Genomic DNA, 25,279 nt, shown 5'->3' on the forward strand with positions numbered 1-25,279 from the left:
ACTTTAAAATGAGAAAACCCAAGATTTCACTATTACTGTAATTACCTACCACAAGTATGGTAGGTCAAAGTTCACCTCAGTTTTCCCTTCTAAATAAATTTTGCTAAACTGTCACTTTGTTTAAAACCTGTCTGACCACTTATGTTTTTATCTATCTATCTATCTACATATTTTAAATGTAGTTTTCAATGTTGTGAGCCTAAATCCATAAATCATCTCCATTGTTTTCGGATGGTTCAATCTATCTATGTAGTTTAAGAGTTCAGTCTTGTTCTTTGTGTTCAAACTACGGTTGCTCTGCTTCATGTTGAGGCTGACATGCTCTGCATGTGTGTGCATGTTGATCATGGTGCCCCTCACACCACAGTTTAGAGCCTCGGGATAACTGCAGCAAGTGATGGAGACCAGAACACCCCTTGTGTATGTACAGCCCAGTGTATGTACTGTGTGTATGTACTGTGTGTGTGTGTGTGTGTGTGTGTGTGTGTGTGTGTGTGTGCATGCACATGCCCACTGTTTTTCTATGTGGATGTTGTGTTGTGCTTGTACGTAATATGAATCAACAGCATAGGGAAGCATTACCTGATGTGTTTAAGTGCATATCGAGTAAGAGCAGAGAGTTTCCATGTCTCGTCTTGTCCTCTGCTGCATTCAGATGTCAGATCATTTCTTGGTATGTATGACTGAAACCCCTCTTCTTGTACACAATGCTTATGAGTTTCAGGAGCACCTTAAATATAACCATGGCTCTAACGTGTCTGAACACCAGGAGCTACCTTGTAGCCTATTTATGGCTTTAAGAAAAGCGTGTTAGCAGCCAGGCATGCTAAAAATATTTTTTTAGGGACCGTTCAGTATTTATGGAATGGACCACCAGAGGAAAATAGGGGAGGGTCATGTCTTTTTTATTCTTTGTTGAGGGGAGGGTCACCCAACGTTTTGTAGTCTGGGGGTGGGGGGGGTGGGTCACCCAACTTTTGTATTCATGAAAACAGCAACATTTGAAAGTGGCTTGTTTGGTGCATATTTTTCCATGTAGCTCTCAGTCTTGGCCCCCCATCGCTAGCAGATGGGTCCCTCCCTGTTTAGTCAGCTACCGTGGGATTTTCCAAACTGAATAAATCCCACCCGCACATATAAACACAAAACTGCTTTGCTAGCTCCATCGAGTTGTAACTAAGACATCTGCTGAAAAAAGAATTTTATTCATTAGCATGATTGCCGTACTGTTTAGTTCAAAAACATCCAAAACACCAAAGTATGAAAACATAGCGGACCAGACGCAAGCTTTTATTTTGAAAAGTCAAAGCTTGAAAAAACAATTCGCAGCTGGGAGAGCATGAGACGGGAGGTCATACCCGACTCAAATATCCTTTCGGTCCCGGTGATTTTTTGTGAAATTGTGCAAACGACATCCTTTTCAAGGCATTTGAGATGGAAGGAGTGGTAGCATGCAAGCTCCCGAATTGACGCTCGTCTGAGAAATGGAGTTTTAGATAATGTTCAGCTTCGGCAGCTTTACCTATATGCTAAAATATACAATGACTGAGGAAGCCTAGTGACGAGTCCATAGCAACCAGTTCATGTGTTGAAATTGTTATTACCCAGTGTGCTTTGTTGATCTCAATGTTTTATTGTTTTATTTCATGTGAATACTAGATGAGTAACTTAGAATTTTGAAGTAATGCAGTAATGCAGGAAGTGTGCATTTAGTTCCCATGCTTATTGTGTTTCCACAACAATGTTAGTGAGTACATCTACTGAAATGGCTACCATAACACTGGAGTGTGATGTGTGATGTGATGTGTAAGATGAGAAAGCAGAGGTTAAGTCATGTATGTCGTGGTTGTAAAAAAACAATGGCTATCTGTACCTCTTTGCCAAGCGCACATCAGTATAGAAGGCATTAATAAATTGTTGGGGAGGGTCATTCCTCCTTTCCTAATCATTTTGGAGGGTCATAGAAAAATGTATTGCTGGCGAAGGGAGGGTCAGGTCTATTTTGACTAAAGATCCCAAAACTCCTCCGGTAGCCCCTTAAATAAATAACGAACAGTCCCTTAAGCCTTAAGCCAGAGCATTAATCCCTGAAACAAAAAAAATCTCCTAAATGTTAACTTTTTACAGATGTTTTTCAGCTCATAAAGCAACAAAAGTCACTGGAAGTTTTAATAGTGCAGTCTTAGCTGTATCAGTAAATAGTGTGATGTCCTGCACACTTAAGACAGAATTACAAGCTGACAAAATGCCGGCAGGCTGGCAGACAGACAGATGGACAAGCAGACGGACAAACAAAAAGAAATGGTCAACAAATACATCTGGCACTCAGACTCAGACATTATGCCAACCTCATGTGCGTGCGTGCGTGCGTGCGTGCATGCGTGTGTTGAAAGGTGCAAAGCAGATGTAGGGTTTACGTAAGCCCCAGAAATACGTGTGAAAAGAAGCTACACCAGTATAGGCATGCCCTCCTCTCCTACCACCTATTATGTCTTCTATTTTCCCCCTTTACCCCCATCTCTCCCTTTTCACTTTCAATATGTTGCACATTTCTCTCCTGCCTCTCACCCCCCCCCGGTCTCATCTTTTACATCCCATCTTTTTCTGCTTTAGTCCATCTCTCTGACCATTGTGTCGACAGTGTTCAGAAAAATGCGTGTGTGCATATGATTCTGCTCAAGCTACAACTCTGGCCACATCTTTGGAAATGCCTTTAGAGATTGCAAATGTCTCTTTTGCTTTTTGTGTTTCTGTGTGTGCTCTCGGGCTGAATCATCGTCACAACACATGCACTCTTTATAGACCTCTGGTATAAGTCTTTGTTGTGTGATGTCTGTTGCATGAGTCAGTGCCAAGATGGGCGTTATCATGTGATTACACCAAGCTTCTGCAACAAATGTGTGTCCTAGAAAAAGAGAGAGAGACAGTCAAAGAGCACATGGCCTGACTGATAAAGTATTTAATTAGTTTGTTTACAAGATAGCATAATTTGTATCTTAGGTAACATCACACAAAACAGTGTACATTTACAAGACGTTATCAGTTTGTTTGTGTATTTACACCAATGCTGAGGAAAATCCACGTTTCAGCTAGTCAGTTACTTAGTCTGCCGTTTGGAAGGCCCCTAACTTACAAATAACTTTTGTCTTATCCAACTGTAATAACTTAATTTAAGGAAGCAGAGCAAATCACTGCTTGCCAATGTGTGATTCTTAAGTGACCTGTGCAGATCACTTTCGGGTCTGAAAGAGCAATAAACTTAGATTTTTATTTCAGTAGCTTAAACATTGAATGAACTGCTCTGTGCAACAGCAGATTGAACCCACCAATCTTCTCAGCCATACTGTTGTTTTTGTCTCTTTGCAGCAGATCCCATTGATGTCCTGAAGATCCTGGAGCTGTCGGAGGACATGGAGGGTGTGTCGTTGGAGTCAGGACTGTGCACCAGCAGACAGGGACGAGAGGAGACGGACCTCTCCTTTAAGATCGACAAGAAGATTCAACTGAGCGCGCCCACCAATCAACTCTTCCCTGGTAACATAATTCTGTGGGGCTTGTTTGATGCAGTAAACAACCGGGTATGGATATGAATGTTCAATTGGTCATTGAGAGCCTGCGCCCTAATTTTTGAGTGTGCATTCCCTCCAGATTCACCATTCCCTGTGAATTTCTCAGTGATGACCACAGTCAGAGCTGTAAAAGGCTCACAGGTCTTTCTCCTCTCCCTGTACGACTCGCAGGTACGCATCATACACGCTACGTCAGGATGTTGAAACAAATACTTTCGCTTCATGCCGCATGGTTAACTACTCTGCTTTCTGTCACTCGACATGTTCATTCTTTTGGCTGTGTTGACCATGAATTTTGTTATACAAAAGGGAACCTCTTCCTTTAATCAGATGATTCAGCAAATGTATTCACCATACTAACATGGTAGACTGACCTCGAGCAAAACCCCTACCAACCATGCACTCTGCAGGACTCCTACTGGGATCGGTATCACAGGTTGTCCTCAAAATGGGAATATGTTTTGCCAGTTTGGCTACAGTAAATGTTGTTAAAGACTTGCCAAAAGCTGGTTAAAATTATAACTTAGCTTAGGGGGGATTAAGAGTAAAATGTAAACACACATGTAAACAAGGTCTCCCTTTTCCCATCCTATCATTTTATCCAATCATCCCTCTTTCCTTCTCTCTCAGGGCACGCAGCAGCTGGGTGTGGAGGTCGGCCGTTCTCCTGTCTTCCTTTATGAGAACCATGAGGGTCAGCCACCTCCAGAACTTTACCCCACTTTTAGAAAGATCAACCTGGCGGATGGCAAGTGGGTACTACACACACACACATGCACCCATACACACACTTTTGTGTTTGCCTTGCAATCAGATTTTGATATAAACCTTAGACACAAAACCTTCTCAGAAAAGAACATTTGGACAATACGTGAATTTCTTCTTGTCTCCTTCCTGCCAGGTGGCACAGAGTAGCCTACAGTGTGGAGGGTCAGTCAGTGACTCTCTACCTGGACTGTGTCAAACTAGACACCCTGGACCTGCTCAGAGGTCAGGACCCCCACGTCAGCACTGAGGGGGTCACTGTGTTTGGAACACGACTGCTGGACGAAGACGTGTTTGAGGTGTGTGCATTTATGTCTGTGTGAATGGAGGTGAAACTGACACACCTTGTTAAAGGTCCCATGACATGGTCCTCTTTGGATGCTTTTATATAGGCCTTAGTGGTCCCCTAATACTGTATCTGAAGTCTCTTTTATATAGGCCTTAGTGGTCCCCTAATACTGTATCTGAAGTCGCTTTTATATAGGCCTTAGTGGTCCCCTAATACTGTGTCTGAAGTCTCTTTTATATAGGCCTTAGTGGTCCCCTAATACTGTATCTGAAGTCTCTTTTATATAGGCCTTAGTGGTCCCCTAATGCTGTATCTGAAGTCTCTTTCCCGAAATTCAGCCTTGGTGCAGAATTACAGCCACTAGAGCCAGTCCCACAACAAGCTTTACTTAGGATGTGCCATTTCTGTGTCTGTAGCTATTGAGGAGGAGAGGGGGGGGGCAAGGTGGAGAGTGGGGGTGTGGCCTTGACCAACTGCCACTTTGCTCGTTTGAAAGCCATGATGCCTCTCTCTCATGGGCGGGCCAAATTCTCTGGGCGGGCAGAGCAGAGAAAGGGGAGGTAACCTTTCCCCTTATGACCTCATAAGAAGGAGATTCCAGATCGGCCCATCAGAGCTTTCATTTTCTCAAAGGCAGAGCAGGATACCCAGGGCTCGGTTTACACATATCGCCATTTCTAGCCACTGGGGGACCATAGGCAGGCTGGGGGAACGCATATTAATGTTAAAAAACCTCATAAAGTGAAAATTTCATGCCATGGGACCTTTAATGGGTAACTGCTGTTTTTTTCAACCTGGACCCCATTTCCCCATGCACTTGTGTTTAATAGACTGATGTGACCAGAAATCTTTGAAATTGGTCCTGTATTGAGCGAGTAGGCTACAGAAATGATAGGCTTCTGTTATCTAAAATATTTTCAATGCCATGGCTCAATATTTAAATGATTTCGACAATGTGGATGATTGGATGGCTGCTCGTCTACGGACAAGAAGTCATCTTGTGAGATCGATAATGGTTTTAGACACTTTTAGTAACATTCTGAGCCTGTCAGTAGCAACACTTTTAGTGGACAAAAATCAAAGTTGCACAATTGCCCCAATTAGGTTACATTGCAGCTCGGTTTGCGCTGGCTTGTCACTGCGATCGCGCTCAATACAGGACCAATTTCAACGATTTTTGGTCACATCAGTCTATTTGACACAAATGCATGGGGAAATGGGGTCCAGGTAGAAAAAATCTGTAGTTACCCCTTGTTAGTTTTTTTTGATTGCTAAACGACAGTGGTCACAACTCAAGCCACATGTGCACATCTCTAACTACAGTCTGCATTACCAACAGTCACCTGAGCAAAACAGTTCACATCAGCTGCACAACTCATTCTAAGCAACACAACTCTTAACACACGTCTCAAAACAGGCTCAGTGCAGCCAAACACTATGAACAATCCTCACTGAGATAACACACACTGTCACTCAGAACACACTGACAGTAAAAACACTAGCATCAAACCCCAATTCAGAAATTACAAACTTTTCATCTTTACAGTTTGAATAATTTAAGTGACTTTACACTAATCAATATTTGCAATAAGAAAAGAGTTAAATCATTGTCTTTCCTTTTTTATTTTATACAAGTTTTGAGGTAAACAAGAATGAATGAAAATTCTCAGTTTGCTTACTTACAGTAAACAGATATACAGTCAGGTCCATAAATATTGGGACATCGACACAATTCTAATCTTTTTGGCTCTATACACCGCCACAATGGAGTTGAAATGAAACGAACAAGATGTGCTTTAACTGCAGACTTTCAGCTTTAATTTGAGGGTATTTACATCCAAATCAGGTGAACGGTGTAGGAATTACAACAGTTTGTATATGTGCCTCCCACTTTTTAAGGGACCAAAAGTAATGGGACAGATTAACAATCATAAATCAAACTTTCACTTTTTAATACTTGGTTGCAAATCCTTTGCAATCAATTCCAGCCTGAAGTCTGGAACGCATAGACATCACCAGACGCTGGGTTTCATCCCTGGTGATGCTCTGCCAGGCCTCTACTGCAACTGTCTTCAGTTCCTGCTTGTTCTTGGGGCATTTTCCCTTCAGTTTTGTCTTCAGCAAGTGAAATGCATGCTCAATCGGATTCATGTCAGGTGATTGACTTGGCCATTGCATAACATTCCACTTCTTTCCCTTAAAAAACTCTTTGGTTGCTTTCGCAGTATGCTTCGGGTCATTGTCCATCTGCACTGTGAAGCGCCGTCCAATGAGTTCTGAAGCATTTGGCTGAATATGAGCAGATAATATTGCCCGAAACACTTCAGAATTCATCCTGCTGCTTTTGTCAGCAGTCACATCATCAATAAATACAAAAGAACCAGTTCCATTGGCAGCCATACATGCCCACGCCATGACACTACCACCACCATACTTCACTGATGAGGTGGTATGCTTTGGATCATAAGCAGTTCCTTTCCTTCTCCATACTCTTCTCTTCCCATCACTCTGGTACAAGTTGATCTTGGTCTCATCTGTCCATAGGATGTTGTTCCAGAAATGTGAAGGCTTTTTTAGATGTTGTTTGGCAAACTCTAATCTGGCCTTCCTGTTTTTGAGGCTCACCAATGGTTTACATCTTGTAGTGAACCCTCTGTATTCACTCTGGTGAAGTCTTCTCTTGATTGTTGACTTTGACACACATACACCTACCTCCTGGAGAGTGTTCTTGATCTGGCCAACTGTTGTGAAGGGTGTTTTCTTCACCAGGAAAGTATTCTTCGGTCATCCACCACAGTTGTTTTCCGTGGTCTTCCGGGTCTTTTGGTGTTGCTGAGCTCACCGGTGCGTTCTTTCTTTTTAAGAATGTTCCAAACAGTTGATTTGGCCACACCTAATGTGTAATTTTTGCTATCTCTCTGATGGGTTTGTTTAGATTTTTCAGCCTAATGATGGCTTGCTTCACTGATAGTGACAGCTCTTTGGATCTCATATTGAGAGTTGACAGCAACAGATTCCAACTGCAAATAGCACACTTGAAATGAACTCTGGACCTTTTATCTGCTCCTTGTAAATGGGATAATGAGGGAATAACACACACCTGGCCATGGAACAGCTGAGCAGCCAGTTGTCCCATTACTTTTGGTCCCTTAAAAAGTGGGAGGCACATATACAAACTGTTGTAATTCCTACACTGTTCACCTGATTTGGATGTAAATACCCTCAAATTAAAGCTGAAAGTCTGCAGTTAAAGCACATCTTGTTCGTTTCATTTCAACTCCATTGTGGCGGTGTATAGAGCCAAAAAGATTAGAATTGTGTCGATGTCCCAATATTTATGGACCTGACTGTATATATTTTTGTCTGTAGTAATTTGCGTAATTACTGGAAATGTTACAAACTAAAGGTACGAAATAGATCAGATGTTTTACAAGTTTTTTACCAACAAATTGGATGTCTTCTCTTGCCATGAACCTACATTATCTATCAATACAAATGACGGTGGTTTTCCCATTGCTTACACCTCCATTACTTTGTGAAAAACCGTAAGTGCGCAGTGTTACTATAGTAAAGGAAGTGTTTTCACATTTTCACAACTATGTATGTAACTGTGTATGACATCTTACCTGGACATATTGGTATCTCTGCTCTTTTACCTGTTCACCTGTTCTCTCAAACGGTACAATGTATAACTCTTTCATTGTTATTTGGTTATCTTTATTATCAAAAAAGGCTTTATGAGCTTTCCCTATATCCTGTATATACAGTATGTGTTCACTAACAAGGCTAAAACAAGAAACCATTGCAATCAGCAGTGTTTGAAATGCACCAGGCGTGAAATCTGTACTGTTTTGAATGCGTGGTTAACAGTTTTGACAGCAGTGTGTTAGCATTTGAACCAAGTGCTTTAAATCCACAGTGTTGTGCAGGTTGTGGTTAGAGCCATGGGATAAGTGTGTAGAGTTTTGAAAACTGTGCTCAAGCAATGAAAAACGAACTAGAGTTTGGTCCACATGAACTGCTGCTGTGCGGACTGTAGTTAGAGTTTTGCACGTTACTCCAGTTGTGCCCACTGTCGTCTAGCAATCGGAAAAAAACTGTAAGTGTAAACTCATTTGGCTTTGATAAAAAATACAAAGAATGAGAACACACAAGAAGTTCCTTGTATGTTGTAAGAACGTTTCTCTGCTGGTTGCTGCTTGTTCAGTTTATCAATCAAATGATGACAAATGATGAATAATAAACATAAATGCTTATCTCCTTACACTGCCCTCTAGTGGCTGTGAGGGTGCACTGCACCTTTACCTCTGCTCCAAACCTTGAGTGCTTCAACTTTACAAAGCTGCAGATCATTTAAATGTTGTGTTATGTTGTGTTAAATGCTTACATATGCTCTATAATATGAATTATTCTCCTAGCTCATGAGTAGTTATTGCAGACATTAACACAGTCCTGCTTATGATCACAAAATGCTGCTGATTATTCACAAGAAGCACTGGGGGGGACTCCAAATCTGTAGCTGTGTAAAGTCTTTGTAGACGTTTATGAGTTCTGTTTCTGTTGTGTCTTCTGCAGTGTGAGGTCATTTTGGCAGATCTCAAGTGTGAACCTTGTCCCTTGTTTTCAGTGCAATGTCAGGTGGTCCATCTGTTTAACTGAACTCCTCCCGGGCCATGTTTGGTTTGGACTCCCTTCCATGTGTTTGTGTATGGGTGAAATAGAGTGAGAGAAAGATCTGTCTGTGGACTTATTGCGCTAGCACCACTTGAGACCGAAGCTCTGTAGACGATTAACTGCAGAGCAACGATAAAAGCAGCCCGCTATGTCACTTTGATCTGACTAAATGAACACATACAGTCAAAGACACAGACATGGGAAACAGATGCTCATGACATGTCAGTCGTGTAATTAATGACATATTAGGAATGCACATTATGTCACTGCTCCTCACTGTGAGGAGCAGTGACATAATGTGCATATAATGTGCATTTTTAATATGGTTTCACTAATGTAGAGTCACAGATTTGCTCATTTGTTTGTGTGTGTTATTGTGACACAGGGAGACATCCAGCAGCTGCTGATCGTCGCTGACCCCAGGGCAGCAGAGACGTACTGTCAGGATTACATCCCAGACTGTGACGCACCTTTGTCCTACAACAGCATATTAGCTGAGGCCGTGGAGGTAAGCCACCTTCTTACAGCCTATCACGAGAGAGAGAGAGAGAGAGAGAGAGAGAGAGAGAGAGAGAGAGAGAGAGAGAGAGAGAGAGAGAGCATGTCAGCATGAACGCACAAAAAGCAATAGGACCCCAACAAAGTCTTTCAGTCTACCTGGTCCATTCCACACATAACACACGGTGTGAGGCATCTCAGGTGTTCAATGTTGTAAATTCAGACTGTCGTTTTGAAAGCTTAGGAGCCCCCGAGGTTTTATTTGTAAGAGGAGAAACTATTACAGGCATTGATGGACAGTTTAGAAGGCAGATATGACGTATATCATTTTCAGTAATATATTCGCACTGGAAAATCCGGATAACATAAATTAAAAGATCACTATGGGCTGTGAAGAAACATTCGCTGCACGGAGAGTTAGCACTCAAACATCTTACCCCTAGTTTCATTTTGAGAAGCATCACTCAGCCGCCTCCAGCTGTTTATTTCCTTGCTGTCGGTGCCATACTTCCATTTCGAAATAAATCATAAAAAGCTACTAGTGTCCACAGAGCTCTCACCCTCTCTTTCTTACTTCATTTCACTCTTTCTCTTTAGCCTTCGCTCCTCATATTACAACACAAAACACGGTTTTGTGTTCCAGGATACTTTGCCAAGTTCTTTGTGCCAATGTTCAACACTCCTGGGAAAGGTTTCAAATCCTCTTCCAATGCTGCCGTTTCATTTATCCTCTTACAACTCAAAACACTCCAGGGTTCCTGGTTTATTGTGTTCAGTTGTTTTATTGTAACACCACCAGAAATGCAATCAGCAGGAAGAAGCCAACGGAAAACATGGAATTTAGACACTCTTGTGTATTATGACGACACGCTGATAAAGCCGTTATGCTATCCTGAAGGAGCTAAAATAAAAAAGACTGAACTGTAGCAGTGCCATGTATTTCTTGGCTTTTTCATTATATCTTTCATGTAACAGAGCAGTCAACCAGACAGGACCACTAGAGGAATCTAATATCTTAACAGGCACCCTCTATGTCCTAAAACTTATTTTAGGACATTTCTGTCCTAAAATTTCTGTTCTTTAAATCAATTATATGAATGTATTTCCATACAGAATGAGTGTCCTGTAAATGTATAAACAAAATGTTACACATACCTATATCATGCATCATCTCTGTTTTGATTCTTTTATGGTCTTCAGGTGGAGAGATTACCCAAGAAACATGTGGTGGAGGAGTTTGAGGAGTTTGACTACAGTGACCTCTATGAAGACATCTCTGTTTCCACGGTGACTGTAGGTCCTAATGTCACTGAGTATGAGGTGAGGCTCTAAACATGAGGTTGGCTTTTTTTTTCTCCTTTTTGTCCCTCATTATTTGTCTCTGTGTATATTTCTTGGACAGATCGTAGAGTACGAAGACTATGACAACACAACAGATTACTACAATGTGAACGAGTATGAATACCAGGAAGAATACGATGAGCGCTACGGACCGGCCGAGAGAGAACGGGAGTACTCTCTTAACGCACAGGTACCAGCCAAACCATCACACACCAAGAGTTTGTGCAGTTGCACATAAAGGAATCCTGTGTAGAGAGTAGAAAACAACCCCTTGGTGCCTTATTCATCTACATTATAGTTGTTCTTCCATCTCCTCTCATTAGGATATACCAGAGAAAGGACAAAAAGGAGAGCCGAGCGTTTTGGGAGCGGTGAGAAAACACACACACACACACACACACACACACACACACACACACACACACACACACACACACAGACAGGGGCTTGACATTGTCCTTAAAATGTTTTGAAAACCGACTTAAAAGTATCTACAGCATTGAGTATCAAAAACGGTGAAGTACTCAAAGAAAGGTATTAAATGCTTGGTCGAATTCATGTTTTTCTACCGTCAGAAATTACCGTGGTTACGATCCCTTAATGTCTCTGGTTGTTTTAGGGCATTGTGGTCAGCGTTGTAAATCAGGATATTTTATTGCTTTGTTCGATTTTTGCATCAGTGTGAAGAAGTACTTTTCTTACTTACTTTTTTTCAGCTGTTTAATTTCCCTTTAATTTTTCAATCCATAAACAATTTCTCAATGGATGTTTTTTTTAGAGAAAATAAGGAAGGAATTGATTGTCATATCCATCAAAATGTCACTAGTGCAATTCAAACAATGACAACAATGTACTATAAAACAATGTACAGTATATAAGAGTAAAATGTTCCATTCTGTACATATCTTGGTCCCATTTTTTATTGAGTCTGAACTCTCAAATATTAGTAATGGCCTCAATCATCAGAGAAAAAAGTTTATTTCTGTGAAATTTCTGCAGGGAACGCAGGTTACTGGACCGCACGGGCCACCAGGACCTGAGGTTAGTGCATTTTGTTGCATGATATGTAACTTTAAACACATTTTTCAATATTCAGGTAAGACACCTGTGTTGCATGTGAAAAGATGGACACAAGTTTAACTGCAGTGACTTTTAATATGGAAATGGAAGCTTGCAATTAAATGTTTTTGAAAATTGTGTTTTTCGTCTCTGTGCAGGGAGAGCCAGGGCCTGCTGGAGTCACAGGGCCAGTAGGACCTCGAGGAGACCCCGGGGAGCTGGTGAGGACTGTCCTCTGTTTGCTGTGTAAGTCCACCACATTTTGGTGCGTCTCCATAACTGTCTTCCTCTGTCTCCTCTCAGGGCCCTCCAGGGCGGCCAGGCCTTAACGGAGCTGATGGAATACCGGGGCCCCCAGGAAACATCATGCTTATACCGGTAACATGAAGATACTTTAGTGTTACCTGAGGCCTTACAGGCTGCAGTGATGTCGCTATGGCAGTTATTTGGTCCTCTTAACCCTTAACGGGGCCCTGGGGCAAATGGGAATGTTTGAATGTCATAACTGAGAAATGGGCTGCCTCGGGATACTGTAGATACATCACCTGGCCGCCCTCACTTAACTTTTGAGAACCCACGTATAACATCAATTACATTTTAAACCAAACATTTAAATTCTGCTTGTGTTTTTGAATATATTAGTTTGGTCCAATTGTGTCAAATCAGTCAGCTGTAGTCAGAAAGCACTTCATTTTTCTAAACTTAAAATTAAGTTTTAAACTTTAAACTTAATTGGTTGTTTATTTGGGTTGACATCTGGTGACTGTGAGGGTCATAACGTGATTCACATCATTTTGTACAAACCAATTAAAGTCCCCTCGTGCCATTAATTTCACTCTTCTGCACCTTTTTATGCAAAACTTGAATAGTAATGCTACGTATTGGCCACTGGGTGGTGTACTGAGTTTGACTTAAAAGTATAGCTGTGTGTGTGTGTGTGTGTGTGTGTGTGTAGTTCCAGTCAGGTGGTCATCCGAAGGCAGGTACTGTGGTTTCTGCGCAGGAGGCGCAGGCTCAGGCCATCCTGCAGCAGACCAAGGTACACAACCTTTTGAATTGTTACTGTTACATCATACACAGAGTTCATGTATAACTACTGCTGTGTGGTGGTGTTGTTGTTGTTGTTGTCTGACTCCATCTTTCTCCTTTTCTAGCTGGCTATGAAGGGCCCTCCAGGGCCACTCGGCCTCAGGGGAAGACCTGGACCACTGGTGAGTGAGAAATGCAGCTGCTTGATTTTCTCCTAAATCAGAAGACGGAAAGCTGCAGGTTGCTGTTGAATGGACTGCAATTACAATAATGCAATGTAGCGTTTGGTCATGCCACACTGCTATTTAGTGGAAAAAATACAAAAAACATTAATAGATTTTATAAATAAAATACCTACGCAACCTGAACATTACTGGGAAAAATAATTCAACTGGTGTGCTCCCTCAACACAGTGAAAGCAATCCACAGTTAAAACTGACAAATGCATAACAAGGCAGCATAACACACGTCGGATATTGTGAATCAGTATATCACCGGTTTTAACACACTTCTTTGCAGTGCTTAGTTAAACCCAAGTCCTTCTTTATTAATTGTGGTGTTTGCAAACAACCTGTTACGCTCACCCCCTGATTAGTGCCAAAATGTAGTTTCAGGAACTCACACCCAAAGCAGAAGGAGTACAGTGGGAACAAAAGCAGAACCCATAACAATAGTTGCATGTTTAGCCCAGTTCAGACCAAAGATTCGCGACGAGAAGAGTTGAAACTTGCCACCTCTTGCAACGAGCTGGTCTGCAGCCTTCTGAAACAGGTGACGTCCCTTACATTCTGAAACCAGCCTGAGTCGCAGCGAAACCATCAACTGGCTTGAGTCGAGCTGAGACGGGCCGGTTCAGACCACTGCAACTTTTCCCTGCGACGTTCTAAAACCGCCTCGTCTCGCCGTGAATCTTTGGATAAAGTTCCTGTGGTGGAAAATTCCAATATTGGGTAGATTCATACAGTACACACACGCGCGCGCACACATGCACGCGCACCCAAACAGACAACTGACTGTAAACTTTCTTCTCCCCAGGGTGCACCAGGTCCCTCTGGCCTGAAAGGGAACAATGGAGATGCGGGGCCACAGGTGAGTTAGCTGGTTGTCATGGCAACAAACCCAGCACCTCGCTCCTTTTCATAACACTTGAACTCATTTGAGAACCAGCTCAACTGCTCTCGTCCCACCTTTTCCCCCTAGGGTCCTCCAGGGCATGGAGGTATGCCAGGTCAGAATGGACGAGCCGGGAAAAAGGTGAGACTAAAAAGACTGCAGTCTTTTCTGATTAAATATCTTCTGTTGACAGGGATGAGTCTTGCATGTTTAACTTGTTTGTGTGTGTCTTTAAGGGTCGAGCAGGTTCAGATGGGGGCCGTGGTGCAATAGGAGAAGCTGGAGCAAAGGTGAAAAAAAATCTAATGTCACAGTCACACTGTTGACTTACTGACTTCTTAAAATATGAACTAATACATCTCTTTTTCTCAGGGGGATAGAGGGTTTGATGGCTTACCAGGTCTCCCTGGAAACAAAGGGCATAACGTAAGTTATCTGACTGAATGAGTGATAAGCAGATATTTCACAATGCTGATTGCCGACTTCCATGCGTGTGTTTTCTCAGGGGGAGAGGGGTAAGCCGGGCCCTGTAGGTCTTTCCGGAGAGCCAGGGGAAAAGGTGAGAGGTCACTGTGGTTGTGGGTATTCATGTTTATGCACGTTTGTGTTTACAGTATGTAATTACAAGATATACTTATGTTTGTGTTTCTTCACAGGGCTCTGAGGGGCCATCTGGGCCAAGAGGGCAACCAGGTGACGCTGTAAGTGTTTACACACAATCAGAAAACACACACATACACAATCAATGACTTGTTTAAATCCACTACATTTTTACATAATGTGACATTAGTCTTAAACACAATTATGTATATATTTAATTATGGCTGTTATTCTACCACGCAGACCCCCACACTGTGTATTTATACATATGAGGATCCTCATTTACATAGTGTATTTCCTTGCTTAAACTTAAACATGCCAAAGTCCAACTCTTGCCCGAATAGTTTAACATTTAAGGAAATATGCTTCTTTGCTTTCTTGCACCGAGTTAGATGAGAAGATCAATAACACTCTCATAGTACTGTCATTATAACTAAGATTTCTTAAATCTTTGAGACTTAATTTTTATTCTATGAAACCCCTAAAGAAGGTACAGTGTATGGATTAAATAAAAGAAAAGAAATCCCATGTCTCCCATACTTGGCATACTGTTTATTTCTGCTTAATGATGCTTGTTACAGTATTACACACAGATAGATTCCCATGCACTGTACTTGTATATTAACATAAAAGATTCCCCATTTCCTTACCTTAACCCTAAATCCAAGTCTTGATCCTTACGCAACCCTATGTTGAAGAAGTGAGGACCAGCCAAAGCATTCAGACTTTCCAAAACTGTTCTTACTCTTATAGATCTACTAATGAAATTTCATTATATGTCACTGTGATGTTGTATTTCAGGGTTCAAGAGGTCTGACTGGACCCAGAGGTCGTTCTGGTCCCCCAGGCCAGCCTGTGAGTGGCAAATGTGCACTTTTTTTTTACCTCTGCATGCACGCACGCACGCACGCACACACACACACACACACACACACACACACACACACACACACACACACATACACACACACACACACACACACACACACACACACACACACATATATACGTTACCGTTTGTAACATTAAAAGGCATAAGATACCAGTAATTATCCTGCTCTCTTGCCTCTGTGTTTCTCCATACAGGGAAAATAAGGCTCTTCTCATTGCTAACATAAATCTAGCCGTAGTGTCACTATCAGACGATGCCACATTGTAATGCCTAATCATGATGTTACTTTGGTTCTTCATTTGTTTACATGATGTTATGTAAATCTTATCTCATCTGATAAAATGACTCTCTTCCTGCCAAATACAACATCTCCAAACACCCCAAGCAGTTTCTTTGTAATTTGCATTTGTGGAAACACTAGTTAGCACATGTAAGAAACTGACTTACATCTGAGCACATCGAGGAAACACTTTCATTTGGATAAAATACATATTTTTGCTTGGAGTTGGTTAATTAAGCTGCAAGGAGGTAGTATCGCAAAAACCATCAGGGTGGCTGATCATTTTCAGTTTCATTTGGTTATTGCTCCAGGAGGCTCATGTCACAAGTCTCTGGTGAAAATATGTTAATGATACAAGGCAATGTACCCTCCTTGTATCTTTTCTTTAGACAGTTAGACAGGAAAATAAAAATATGTTTTTTAGGAATGGAGGGTACATCCAGAAAATAAACCCTATACAGGGGAATTCATTTTTTGCAGTATAGAGTTGGCAGCTCACGGTCTGCTTTTTAAAAAAAACATACATTCTCCTCCAGTGTCCTATTATTTTGTAATAAAAAAGCTCCTGTGCTTTCACTTAAGGACCCAGAAGTATTAACCCTTCCTTTCTCTCCTCACAGGGCATTAGAGGAATTGACGGGGTTCAAGGTTCAAAGGGAAACATAGTGAGTATAATATAGATAGTAGTAAAGACAGGAGAGCCTGAAAACAAACTACTTCCCATGACATCATTTCCTGTATGTAACAGGGAGCCCTAGGAGACATCGGGGCATCTGGACAGCAAGGCAACCCTGGCATTGTGGTATAAGCAGAGAACAAACACTCACAAAAATAACTCAGTTGCCTAAATACATACACAGAAACACTAATGCTCCATCTCTCCTACAGGGTTTCCCTGGTCCTCAGGGGTTAGTAGGGCTGCCAGGAGAGAAGGTAAAACACTTTTATTAGGATTTTTAACTTTGGGGTGAAGGAGTCGGAATTGATTGACTGATCTTTGTTTTACAGGGGCCTCAAGGGAAGAAAGGGATGCAGGGCTTACCTGGAAACGACGGGCCCTCAGTAAGTACATGCATGTTTGTACTCATGTGCGTCTGAGGTCTCCTATTGACACAACGCATTCCCTGATCCCTAATCCTAACCACACCTAACATCACAACTACATGCTTAACTACATATATTAACATGCCCGCTTGTCAACAGGGTCACCCCGGAAGAGAAGGTACTCCAGGTGAAAAAGGACTGCCGGTAAGTCTGTTGTATGCATGTACAGTATCTGTGTTTGTGTACAATGCATGTGTGTTGTGTTGCTGTTGTCAAAGTTAACAAGAAGGATTAAAGAAAAAAGTTATAACATGTTAATTAGTGAGTTTTAGAGGTGCCAGTAGCCAGATTTTGTAACCTTCCGACAGAGCCAGGCCAGCTGTTTCTCCCTCTTTCCAGACTTTGTGCTAAGCTAAGCTAACTGGCTGCTGGCTGTAGCATCTTATTTAACGGACAGATATCAGAGCTGTGTCAATCCTCTCATCTAACTTGAAGCAAGAAAACTAATAACGGTATTTCCCAAAATGTTGAACTGTTCCTTTAGTGTGTGTGTGTGTGTGTGTGTGTGTGTGTGTGTGTTAATTTGTAGGGTCCTTCAGGAGTGCAGGGGCCTGTTGGATACCCTGGACAACGAGGAGTCAAGGTAGGAAATGCAAATGCAAAATATTCCTGCTATTGTGTAAAAACCCTGTGAGTACAGTTTTACTGATCCTCTGGCTTTAACATCACCTGATGGTCTTCTATTGGTTGAGGAAGTCTTTTGAAACCCCATTCAATAAATAAAAAGAACAATATGTTTGTCCGAATGAAATAAGGCTGTATTTTGTAGTTCTAAAAAAGTTAACTTTTTTTGGAAGATCTAACCAGCAGGTGTTGGTTTTCACTGTCAACAGTCAGGTTTAAGAAAGCATGGTAGCAATTTGATATGCTTGCCACCTTGTGAAGATGTCATGAACAGCCTGTGATAAAATATAATGTTTTTTTCTGTTTTCTTGTTGGCTTCCTGTTATTTTTTTTCGCTCCTGTTTGACAGGGAGCAGATGGAATCAGAGGATTAAAGGGAAGCAAAGGCGAAAAGGTGAGAGAGACAGAAAAGTGGTTCAGTCTGTGTCCGTTCATGATGTTTTTTTGTCTGAAAATAACATATTACCCTCACAGAACAACTACAGTATGCATGCAAGTGTTTTTCACTACCATCTGGGATTTTATGTTGTATGTTAAACAGGATTTTCTGTCTGTCTTTCTGTCTCCTCCAAATCATTCTGTCTGCAGGGAGAGGATGGTTTCCCAGGAGCCAAAGGGGAGATGGGAGCAAAGGGGGACGATGGAGAAAACGGAGCTATAGGTGCACGAGGAGAAGATGGGCCTGAGGGGCCCAAAGGACAGATGGGTCCTCAAGGAGAAGCTGGCCCTTCTGGTACTTCTGGAGAGAAGGTACAGAGCTCAAAATTAATACAATAAATGTATGCTTAACTGAACATGTACAACAAAACCGTACAAGACAACTTAAAGCTTTACGTCTGTTACATTCAAGCCATTGCCAAATGAGTTGCTACAAGGCTAATTAATCGGTTCCACACAACTCTCTCTGTATTTCTCAGTATGGCTATGTTCAGAAGATTGTGTTGTCTGGGGACTTTCCCACGCAGAAGCTCGAGTGAAGATTATTACCTCTTCTGAAGAGTCCATCATGTTTTTTTAATCCTCCGTGTCCTCCTTGGCTACTAGCAACTGCGTGGGGGAGGGGTCGGGGCGCGTGTGCGATCATGTAAGGCTTGTATCATGGGGACGCACCGACAGTTTTGTTTACTTAGACTTAGACTTCCTCATGAGGGCAACAGAAACTACGCACTATAGCTTTAAGAGTCACGCTGTCTCTTTCTTTTTAGGGGAAACTGGGAGTTCCTGGGCTGCCAGGATATCCAGGGCGACTAGGGCCCAAGGTAAAATAAATGAAATAATCAATGATCGGTTAAATTAATCTTAACAAGTTACAAATGTAGTAGAAATAATGTATACAAACTAAATGTGTGCACCTTCCTCCTCCTGTTTAGGGCTCTGATGGATTTCCTGGTCCAATGGGAGCTGCAGGAGAGAAAGGGAAGAAAGTGAGTAGAGGGTTTAACATCAGGATGATATTGTGGCAGGAAATCAGACTTTTTTCCAATAATGTCCTGTCTTTTGTGGTGTTACCCAGGGTCCTCCAGGACAGCCAGGAGCCGCAGGCCAGAGGGGTCCGAATGTGAGTGCTGTGTCTCAAAACATTCCCTAGCACAGAAAGTGAGCTATTTTCAAAAAGCAGGCCACATGCCAAAATAATTTTACAGCAAGTTCAGCTCCTTATACAATTTCCAGAATGCACTTTGAAAATCAGGTGAGTCAGAAAATAGAGCGATGAAGTCATGCCCCCTCTCTTAGCTATCCTCTCTTCCATTTGCTTTTGTAACTCAAGTTTTTTTTGTAGAGGCTCACTTTAATTGGTATTTCTGTCCATATTGTGAGTTACATTGCACTGACAACTGCACTGGCAAGTAAAATTTAAACCCCTTGTAAAAAAAATATTAGCATTCAACTACAGCTCCCATGAGGCTTTGACATTGTACTAAAGATCAATTCGATGTTGTATATGTTGTTAAATTCTAAGTGTCATTTTACTGTATCTTGGTTTAGATGACATAGTGTTTAAAAATGTAGTATCCAGTACAGCAGATTAGGTATGAACATACTTGGAGAATATGGAGTAGCATCACTACGCTTTTGGTTCACTCTCACAACTTTCACAACATTGTTTTTGGCTACAGCAGGCTGCTGTTTTCAGCTAAAAAGCTGAAAAAAACTATTGTACACTTCCTGCCCAGCACCAAACAGCAGACAGACTCAGTTAGCAACTAGCTAGTGAACACAGTGGAGCATTTAGCAGCTAAAGAGCCAGACATTTCCCTCAAGAATTGTTGGAGACCAAAAACAGAGCTAAAAGACAGTGAATTTTAGACTAACATTTGTCAGGTGGTCAGAAACATGACTCCTAATGAATGCCAATGTTGCTCCATGTCTGTTGGATGTGTAAATGGGCAACAGTTTGCCAACAAGTTTGCCATCTTAAAGGAATAGTTTGGATCTTTTACAGTGGGTTTGTATGAGGTACTTATCCATAGTCAGTGTATTAGCTACAGTAGAGTAGATGGCGGTCTGCACCTCCCCAGTCTGGAGAAGCAGACAGGCGTACTGACAAGGAAGCTAAGCTGTACTGCTTATAGCAAAACTTATTTTAGCCACCTAAACCTTGACATCAGCCATTCATGACGAGGAACTGAAGCCGTTATATCCTCTATGCTGTCCTTAAAGCTACCAGACTCTGAAAACAGAAACTGTTGTTGTGGATTTCTCTATGTACGACTAACTTAATAAATTATTCAAGGAGACCAAGATGGTGATATAATAAGGACCTTTATTTAAAACAAAAGCTCCTGAGTTCACGGTGCAGAGTATCGCTAAAGACATTCTAAAAGCACGCAGTACTTAATTGCTCAGCATAGTACGTCATCTGACAGCACATGTTTGTCATCAGAGGCCCTTTCCCAGAAGTTATAACAGACCATTGTTTATCTTGGCCCTCTTGTGGACTGTAGTAAACTCTTTGTCCTCTTAAACGACCTGCACTCTTCCTGTTTCCAGAATTTTACCTAGCAGAACACGACAGTTGCTGGTCTACCGCTGCCTCAGTCATTTGGTTGGTTAGTTAGTTAGAGAGACGATATAACAGCTTCAGTTTCCCCTCATAAAGGGCTGTTTGGCGGCATTGTAAAGCGGTTAAACTGATATAGATTTTTTTAGGCAGGCCTTTTTTTTAAATTACATTTTTGCTGTGTGGCCCCATCCATAGCAATACAGCTAAGCTCCCTTGTTGGTACTCCTGCCTGCTTCTCCAAACTGGGGGCATACCAGCTGCCATCTACTGAAGGTAACACACTGACTTTGGATAATTACCTCATACAACCCCACTTCAAAAGATCCAAACTATCCCTTTAACTTAAAAGCTGCTGATGTGTCACTGAGAATGTTCGCACGGTCCAACAAGTCCGCCACTGGTGGAAAACTTTGAAAAAAATCATATTTTGCATGGCTGCATGTAAACGGGAATCTAAGTAGAATATTCACTTTCATTAGCCATGTAAACAGCTTAGTCGGAATATCATCTTTTTTGGAAAAAGGGCAAAAAAACTGAATCTTATGTGCATGTAAACATAGTCAGTGTTGTGTTTGTAGCTTGTTTCTGCTGCCCCATGTGGCCCCAAAAAATCTATTCTTTAAACAGTTTTAAAACTTGACAATATACCTGAGATGTTGTTGATGTTTGATGTTAGCCTTCACCATTGTCACCTTAAAATCACAATGTTGCAGATCTCTGAGTCATCACTGTGTTTACTGAACCATTAACCAAATACTCACTACCTACTGAACTGAAGAACCACACCTGTCTCAGGTCAGTAAAAGTTCATGGCTGTCTTGGGTTTAGTCTCACACATGTTTTTTTTCGGCAGGGTGCACGAGGTGGCAGAGGCGCAAGAGGGCCTACAGGGAAATCAGGAGAAAAGGTCAGCTGACTCCTCTCAGCCAATAGTAACACTCTGTCGGTCATTGTTAATGGGTGAATACACCAGCACTATTAGCTGTGCTTCACCAGTTTCTATCTGTCACAGCTTACATGTTACTCTTCACTCTTATATTTCCATAGGGCGTCTCAGGACAGGATGGGCCTTCAGGATCTCCTGGAGAAATGGTAAGAAAAACACTGTTAATAAGCTGTATGTTATTAGTTGATTGATCACCTGTTATAATGGCTGGTTATGTTTTTTTAAGGGGCCTCAAGGGCCGCAAGGAAGGAATGGAGAGTCAGGACCTAAAGGATCAAGCGTGAGTTGTGAGATAACACACAGACACACACATACAAATTTAAAATGGATTCATTAGTCATAATCTGTATTTGTAATTGTTTATCAGGATAAAGAGTTACTTCACCACTCCACTCCACCCAATCTTCTCTTTTTTGGGGGGACAAATCACATAAATATAAAACACTACATTTGCATAGTATACTGGCAAATAAACACTTATATTGTACAGCAAAGGATAATTTCTCAGCTAAACACAGTAGGTATACTTCTTTCCCATTGCTAAAATCTCTGTTGCTCCTTAGTTTTATTGTTTCTTATCAATTCTTTTTAATTAATTTTAGTTTAATGTGTTAGTGAAGATAACAACAACAAACCACGTACTGTACAGGTCAGTCTTAAGTCTCAACGTTACATACAGAAGAAAACAACAACAAGAATTTTCAACATCAAGCCTTCACAGTGAAAACCCAATCTTCCAAAAATACAAAAGGTCCCAAACCTTTGGCAAACAGAGACAGTATCTGATTTGTTTCAGTCCAGTCTCTATTTTATATCGGGGCTCAGATGGCAGGTGGTATTTTGTTGTGGTGCAGGCTGCATGGTGCCAATATTTCATACTGCTGCAGGTGTCATCAAAATAAATCATCAAAAGAAAATTAGGAATTGAGAAAGCAATACAAAGAAATCCTCATCATATGCTACTATGAACTGCCTCTGATGGCCTGCAGGGGGCAGTTCCTGCAGTTGTATGTGAATATTCGACGCTCAATAAATAAAATGCTAGCAGTTTATATCCTGAGCTCCTTCACCTTGGTCTTTGCAAATGTGTGTGTGTGTGTGTGTGTGTGTGTGTGTGTGTGTGTGTAGGGTCCTGCTGGGAAAGATGGACTTCCAGGTCACCCAGGTCAAAGAGGAGAGCCGGTAAGTAAAGTCAAATTTCATGAAAGTAATTTTTTGTTTTTGAATTTCTGAAATGTATTCTTCCATCGTTTATCCATCCATCTTCGTCCGCTTATCCGGGGTCGGGTCGCGGGGGTAGCAGCTCCAGCAGGGTACCCCAAACTTCCCTTTCCCGAGCCACATTAACCAGCTCCATCGTTTATGTTCCTCTTTATTGTAAATAAATGAATTTGAAATGTTATTTTGGGTTTGAGGGAGGACATGTGTGTAAATAGCAATTGGGAAGCGGGTAGATTTTATAATCAGTGATTTGCAGACATTGGTTGGGATTAAATAACGTTTATACTTCTCACTATTTTAGGGATATGTAAACAGATCGTCAAGTATTCACAATTTCTTTTGTTGTAATTATTATTAATTTATTGTCTTGTTATTCTTTTATTACGATTTGTTTTGTTTTTATTTCTTGTCTGCTGTTTCTGTTCTTTACATATTCAAAATAAACACTTTCAATCTACAACAAAAAAAGATCATCAGTTACTGCACTTTGGGAAATGGTCTTCACACACACACTCACTCACTCATTCATTCACTCACTCACTCACTCACTCACTCACTCACTCACTCACTCAGAAACCAGAATATGTTTTCTACCCATCTTTTTCTGTGATTGCAGGGATTCCAAGGGAAGACAGGACCTCCAGGACCCTCAGGTGTTGTGGGGCCACAGGTGAGCTCAACTATGTGACTCAGCTCTGTTACGTAATATTCCTCCTGGCTTGTGCTCCATGTCTGTATTGGTGTAATTGATCCAATCACCTGTGTGTTTTTCAGGGAAAATCAGGTGAACCTGGTCCAACAGGGGACCGGGGTCACCCAGGGACACCAGGTGTACCTGGAGAGCACGGTTTACCTGGTGTTGCTGGAAAGGAAGGTGGAAAGGTGGGTCCACACAGTCACTCACACATCATCATGATCATCTAATGGCGCTTACCCACTGCTAGTACCAGCTCGGCTCGGCTCGACTCGACTCAACCGCGGTGCCCCATCCACCTTTTTCCATTGCAGATTTAGTACGGCCTCATGCGTGAGGCGAGCGTGGCTGGTCTGCTGTGACCTAACGCGACACACAAACAGAACGTTGAAGGTGTGTTGTTTTTGACTCTCGGCGGCTGTTGCCACAGCCAGAAGAAACATTTAGTTTCAAAAGAAGCTGGAGGCAGCAAAAAAAACACCGCTGGCTAAACTATTTAAAAATGGCGGGTTTGTTCAGGACACCCCCGTCTGTCGCTAGCAATGATGACGCAGTGATTGGCGACGATTCTCTCCAACCAATCAGTAGTCTGCAGGTTTTCACGTCACCTTTTGGTATCGCTTCAGCTCGCTTGGAACCTCGACGGAGGGGATACTAAAAAAAAGTACCTGTTAGCAGGTACCAGGGACTTTTTTTCATAATGGAAAACCAAAAAAGGTGAGTAGAGTCGAGGCGAGTCGAACAGGTACTATGTAATGGAAAAACGCCATAATAGAGTCTTTGTGTGTTTTAATTGTATTATGTTGTTTTTGTGTCTCAGGGCGATCCAGGTTTACCTGGGACATTTGGGAAGAATGGCCCTACAGGACTGAAAGGGTTCAGGGGGAGCAGAGGAGCCCCTGGAGATATGGTAACGCACACAGAATGATGCACACAAATGCATATTCACCACATTCTATACAAATTACTTGATTTCTTTATATCATAAATGATACAAGCTACATAGTAAAAATTATGTGTGATCAATCCAGGGACCTCCTGGTCTGAAAGGAGGATCTGGACCTACTGGATCACCAGGAGCCATAGTGAGTTACAGTACATCTCTTTCTGTGTTACTATAGTTCATGTTCAAGATGTCCCCTGAATCGGTTTGGGAAATGAAAGCATATTTCTTCAGTTGCATTTTTTTCTTTCGTTTCCAGCGCAAAACTTTACACAAGACCAGTGAAACCATGATCAATTGATTTCCACTGACCAAATTCACAATTTCAATATAGTCAATCAACATCTTTTCAACTATTTTGTCATGTATTATAATTGAAAGCAGTATCAAGCAGTGATTCCAGCAGTTGTTATGCCTCCATCATTTTTCGCCTTCATTGCCTCAGTACTTTTAATTGCCGAGACGTTCAAAGACCAACACGTCCTGTCTGTAGGGGTCGACAGGTGAGAGGGGCCCTCCGGGACCAGCAGGTGCCATTGGACAGCCTGGTCGGGCCGGAGCGATTGGAGGACCTGGACCAATGGGAGAGAAGGGCGAGCCTGTAATAACATCTCCTTATTTCTGCATTGCTGTA

At 41.8% G+C, this 25,279-nt stretch overlaps 1 protein-coding gene across 1 annotated transcript in view; it reads left to right on the forward strand.

Annotated features, from left to right (window-relative positions):
* LOC144534247 (uncharacterized) overlaps positions 1-25,279 on the forward strand; it is a 47,435-nt gene that overhangs the window by 12,259 nt on the left and 9,897 nt on the right. The window contains exons 2-41 of the mRNA XM_078276080.1: positions 3,367-3,534; positions 3,649-3,740; positions 4,200-4,321; positions 4,471-4,633; positions 9,683-9,805; positions 10,996-11,115; positions 11,198-11,326; positions 11,460-11,507; positions 12,136-12,177; positions 12,354-12,416; positions 12,499-12,573; positions 13,151-13,234; positions 13,350-13,406; positions 14,260-14,313; positions 14,425-14,478; positions 14,574-14,627; positions 14,710-14,763; positions 14,843-14,896; positions 14,994-15,038; positions 15,739-15,792; positions 16,730-16,774; positions 16,858-16,911; positions 16,998-17,042; positions 17,118-17,171; positions 17,313-17,357; positions 17,743-17,796; positions 18,187-18,231; positions 18,426-18,587; positions 19,043-19,096; positions 19,208-19,261; positions 19,351-19,395; positions 21,695-21,748; positions 21,889-21,933; positions 22,014-22,067; positions 22,916-22,969; positions 23,625-23,678; positions 23,783-23,890; positions 24,523-24,612; positions 24,734-24,787; positions 25,139-25,246. Of these exons, the coding sequence (XP_078132206.1) occupies positions 3,367-3,534; positions 3,649-3,740; positions 4,200-4,321; positions 4,471-4,633; positions 9,683-9,805; positions 10,996-11,115; positions 11,198-11,326; positions 11,460-11,507; positions 12,136-12,177; positions 12,354-12,416; positions 12,499-12,573; positions 13,151-13,234; positions 13,350-13,406; positions 14,260-14,313; positions 14,425-14,478; positions 14,574-14,627; positions 14,710-14,763; positions 14,843-14,896; positions 14,994-15,038; positions 15,739-15,792; positions 16,730-16,774; positions 16,858-16,911; positions 16,998-17,042; positions 17,118-17,171; positions 17,313-17,357; positions 17,743-17,796; positions 18,187-18,231; positions 18,426-18,587; positions 19,043-19,096; positions 19,208-19,261; positions 19,351-19,395; positions 21,695-21,748; positions 21,889-21,933; positions 22,014-22,067; positions 22,916-22,969; positions 23,625-23,678; positions 23,783-23,890; positions 24,523-24,612; positions 24,734-24,787; positions 25,139-25,246 (2,933 nt within the window). The remainder of the gene's footprint in view (positions 1-3,366; positions 3,535-3,648; positions 3,741-4,199; positions 4,322-4,470; positions 4,634-9,682; positions 9,806-10,995; positions 11,116-11,197; positions 11,327-11,459; positions 11,508-12,135; positions 12,178-12,353; positions 12,417-12,498; positions 12,574-13,150; positions 13,235-13,349; positions 13,407-14,259; positions 14,314-14,424; positions 14,479-14,573; positions 14,628-14,709; positions 14,764-14,842; positions 14,897-14,993; positions 15,039-15,738; positions 15,793-16,729; positions 16,775-16,857; positions 16,912-16,997; positions 17,043-17,117; positions 17,172-17,312; positions 17,358-17,742; positions 17,797-18,186; positions 18,232-18,425; positions 18,588-19,042; positions 19,097-19,207; positions 19,262-19,350; positions 19,396-21,694; positions 21,749-21,888; positions 21,934-22,013; positions 22,068-22,915; positions 22,970-23,624; positions 23,679-23,782; positions 23,891-24,522; positions 24,613-24,733; positions 24,788-25,138; positions 25,247-25,279) is intronic.

Source organism: Sander vitreus, chromosome 2 (genome assembly GCF_031162955.1).
Source record: "Sander vitreus isolate 19-12246 chromosome 2, sanVit1, whole genome shotgun sequence".
Classification (NCBI taxonomy): Eukaryota; Metazoa; Chordata; class Actinopteri; order Perciformes; family Percidae; genus Sander; species Sander vitreus.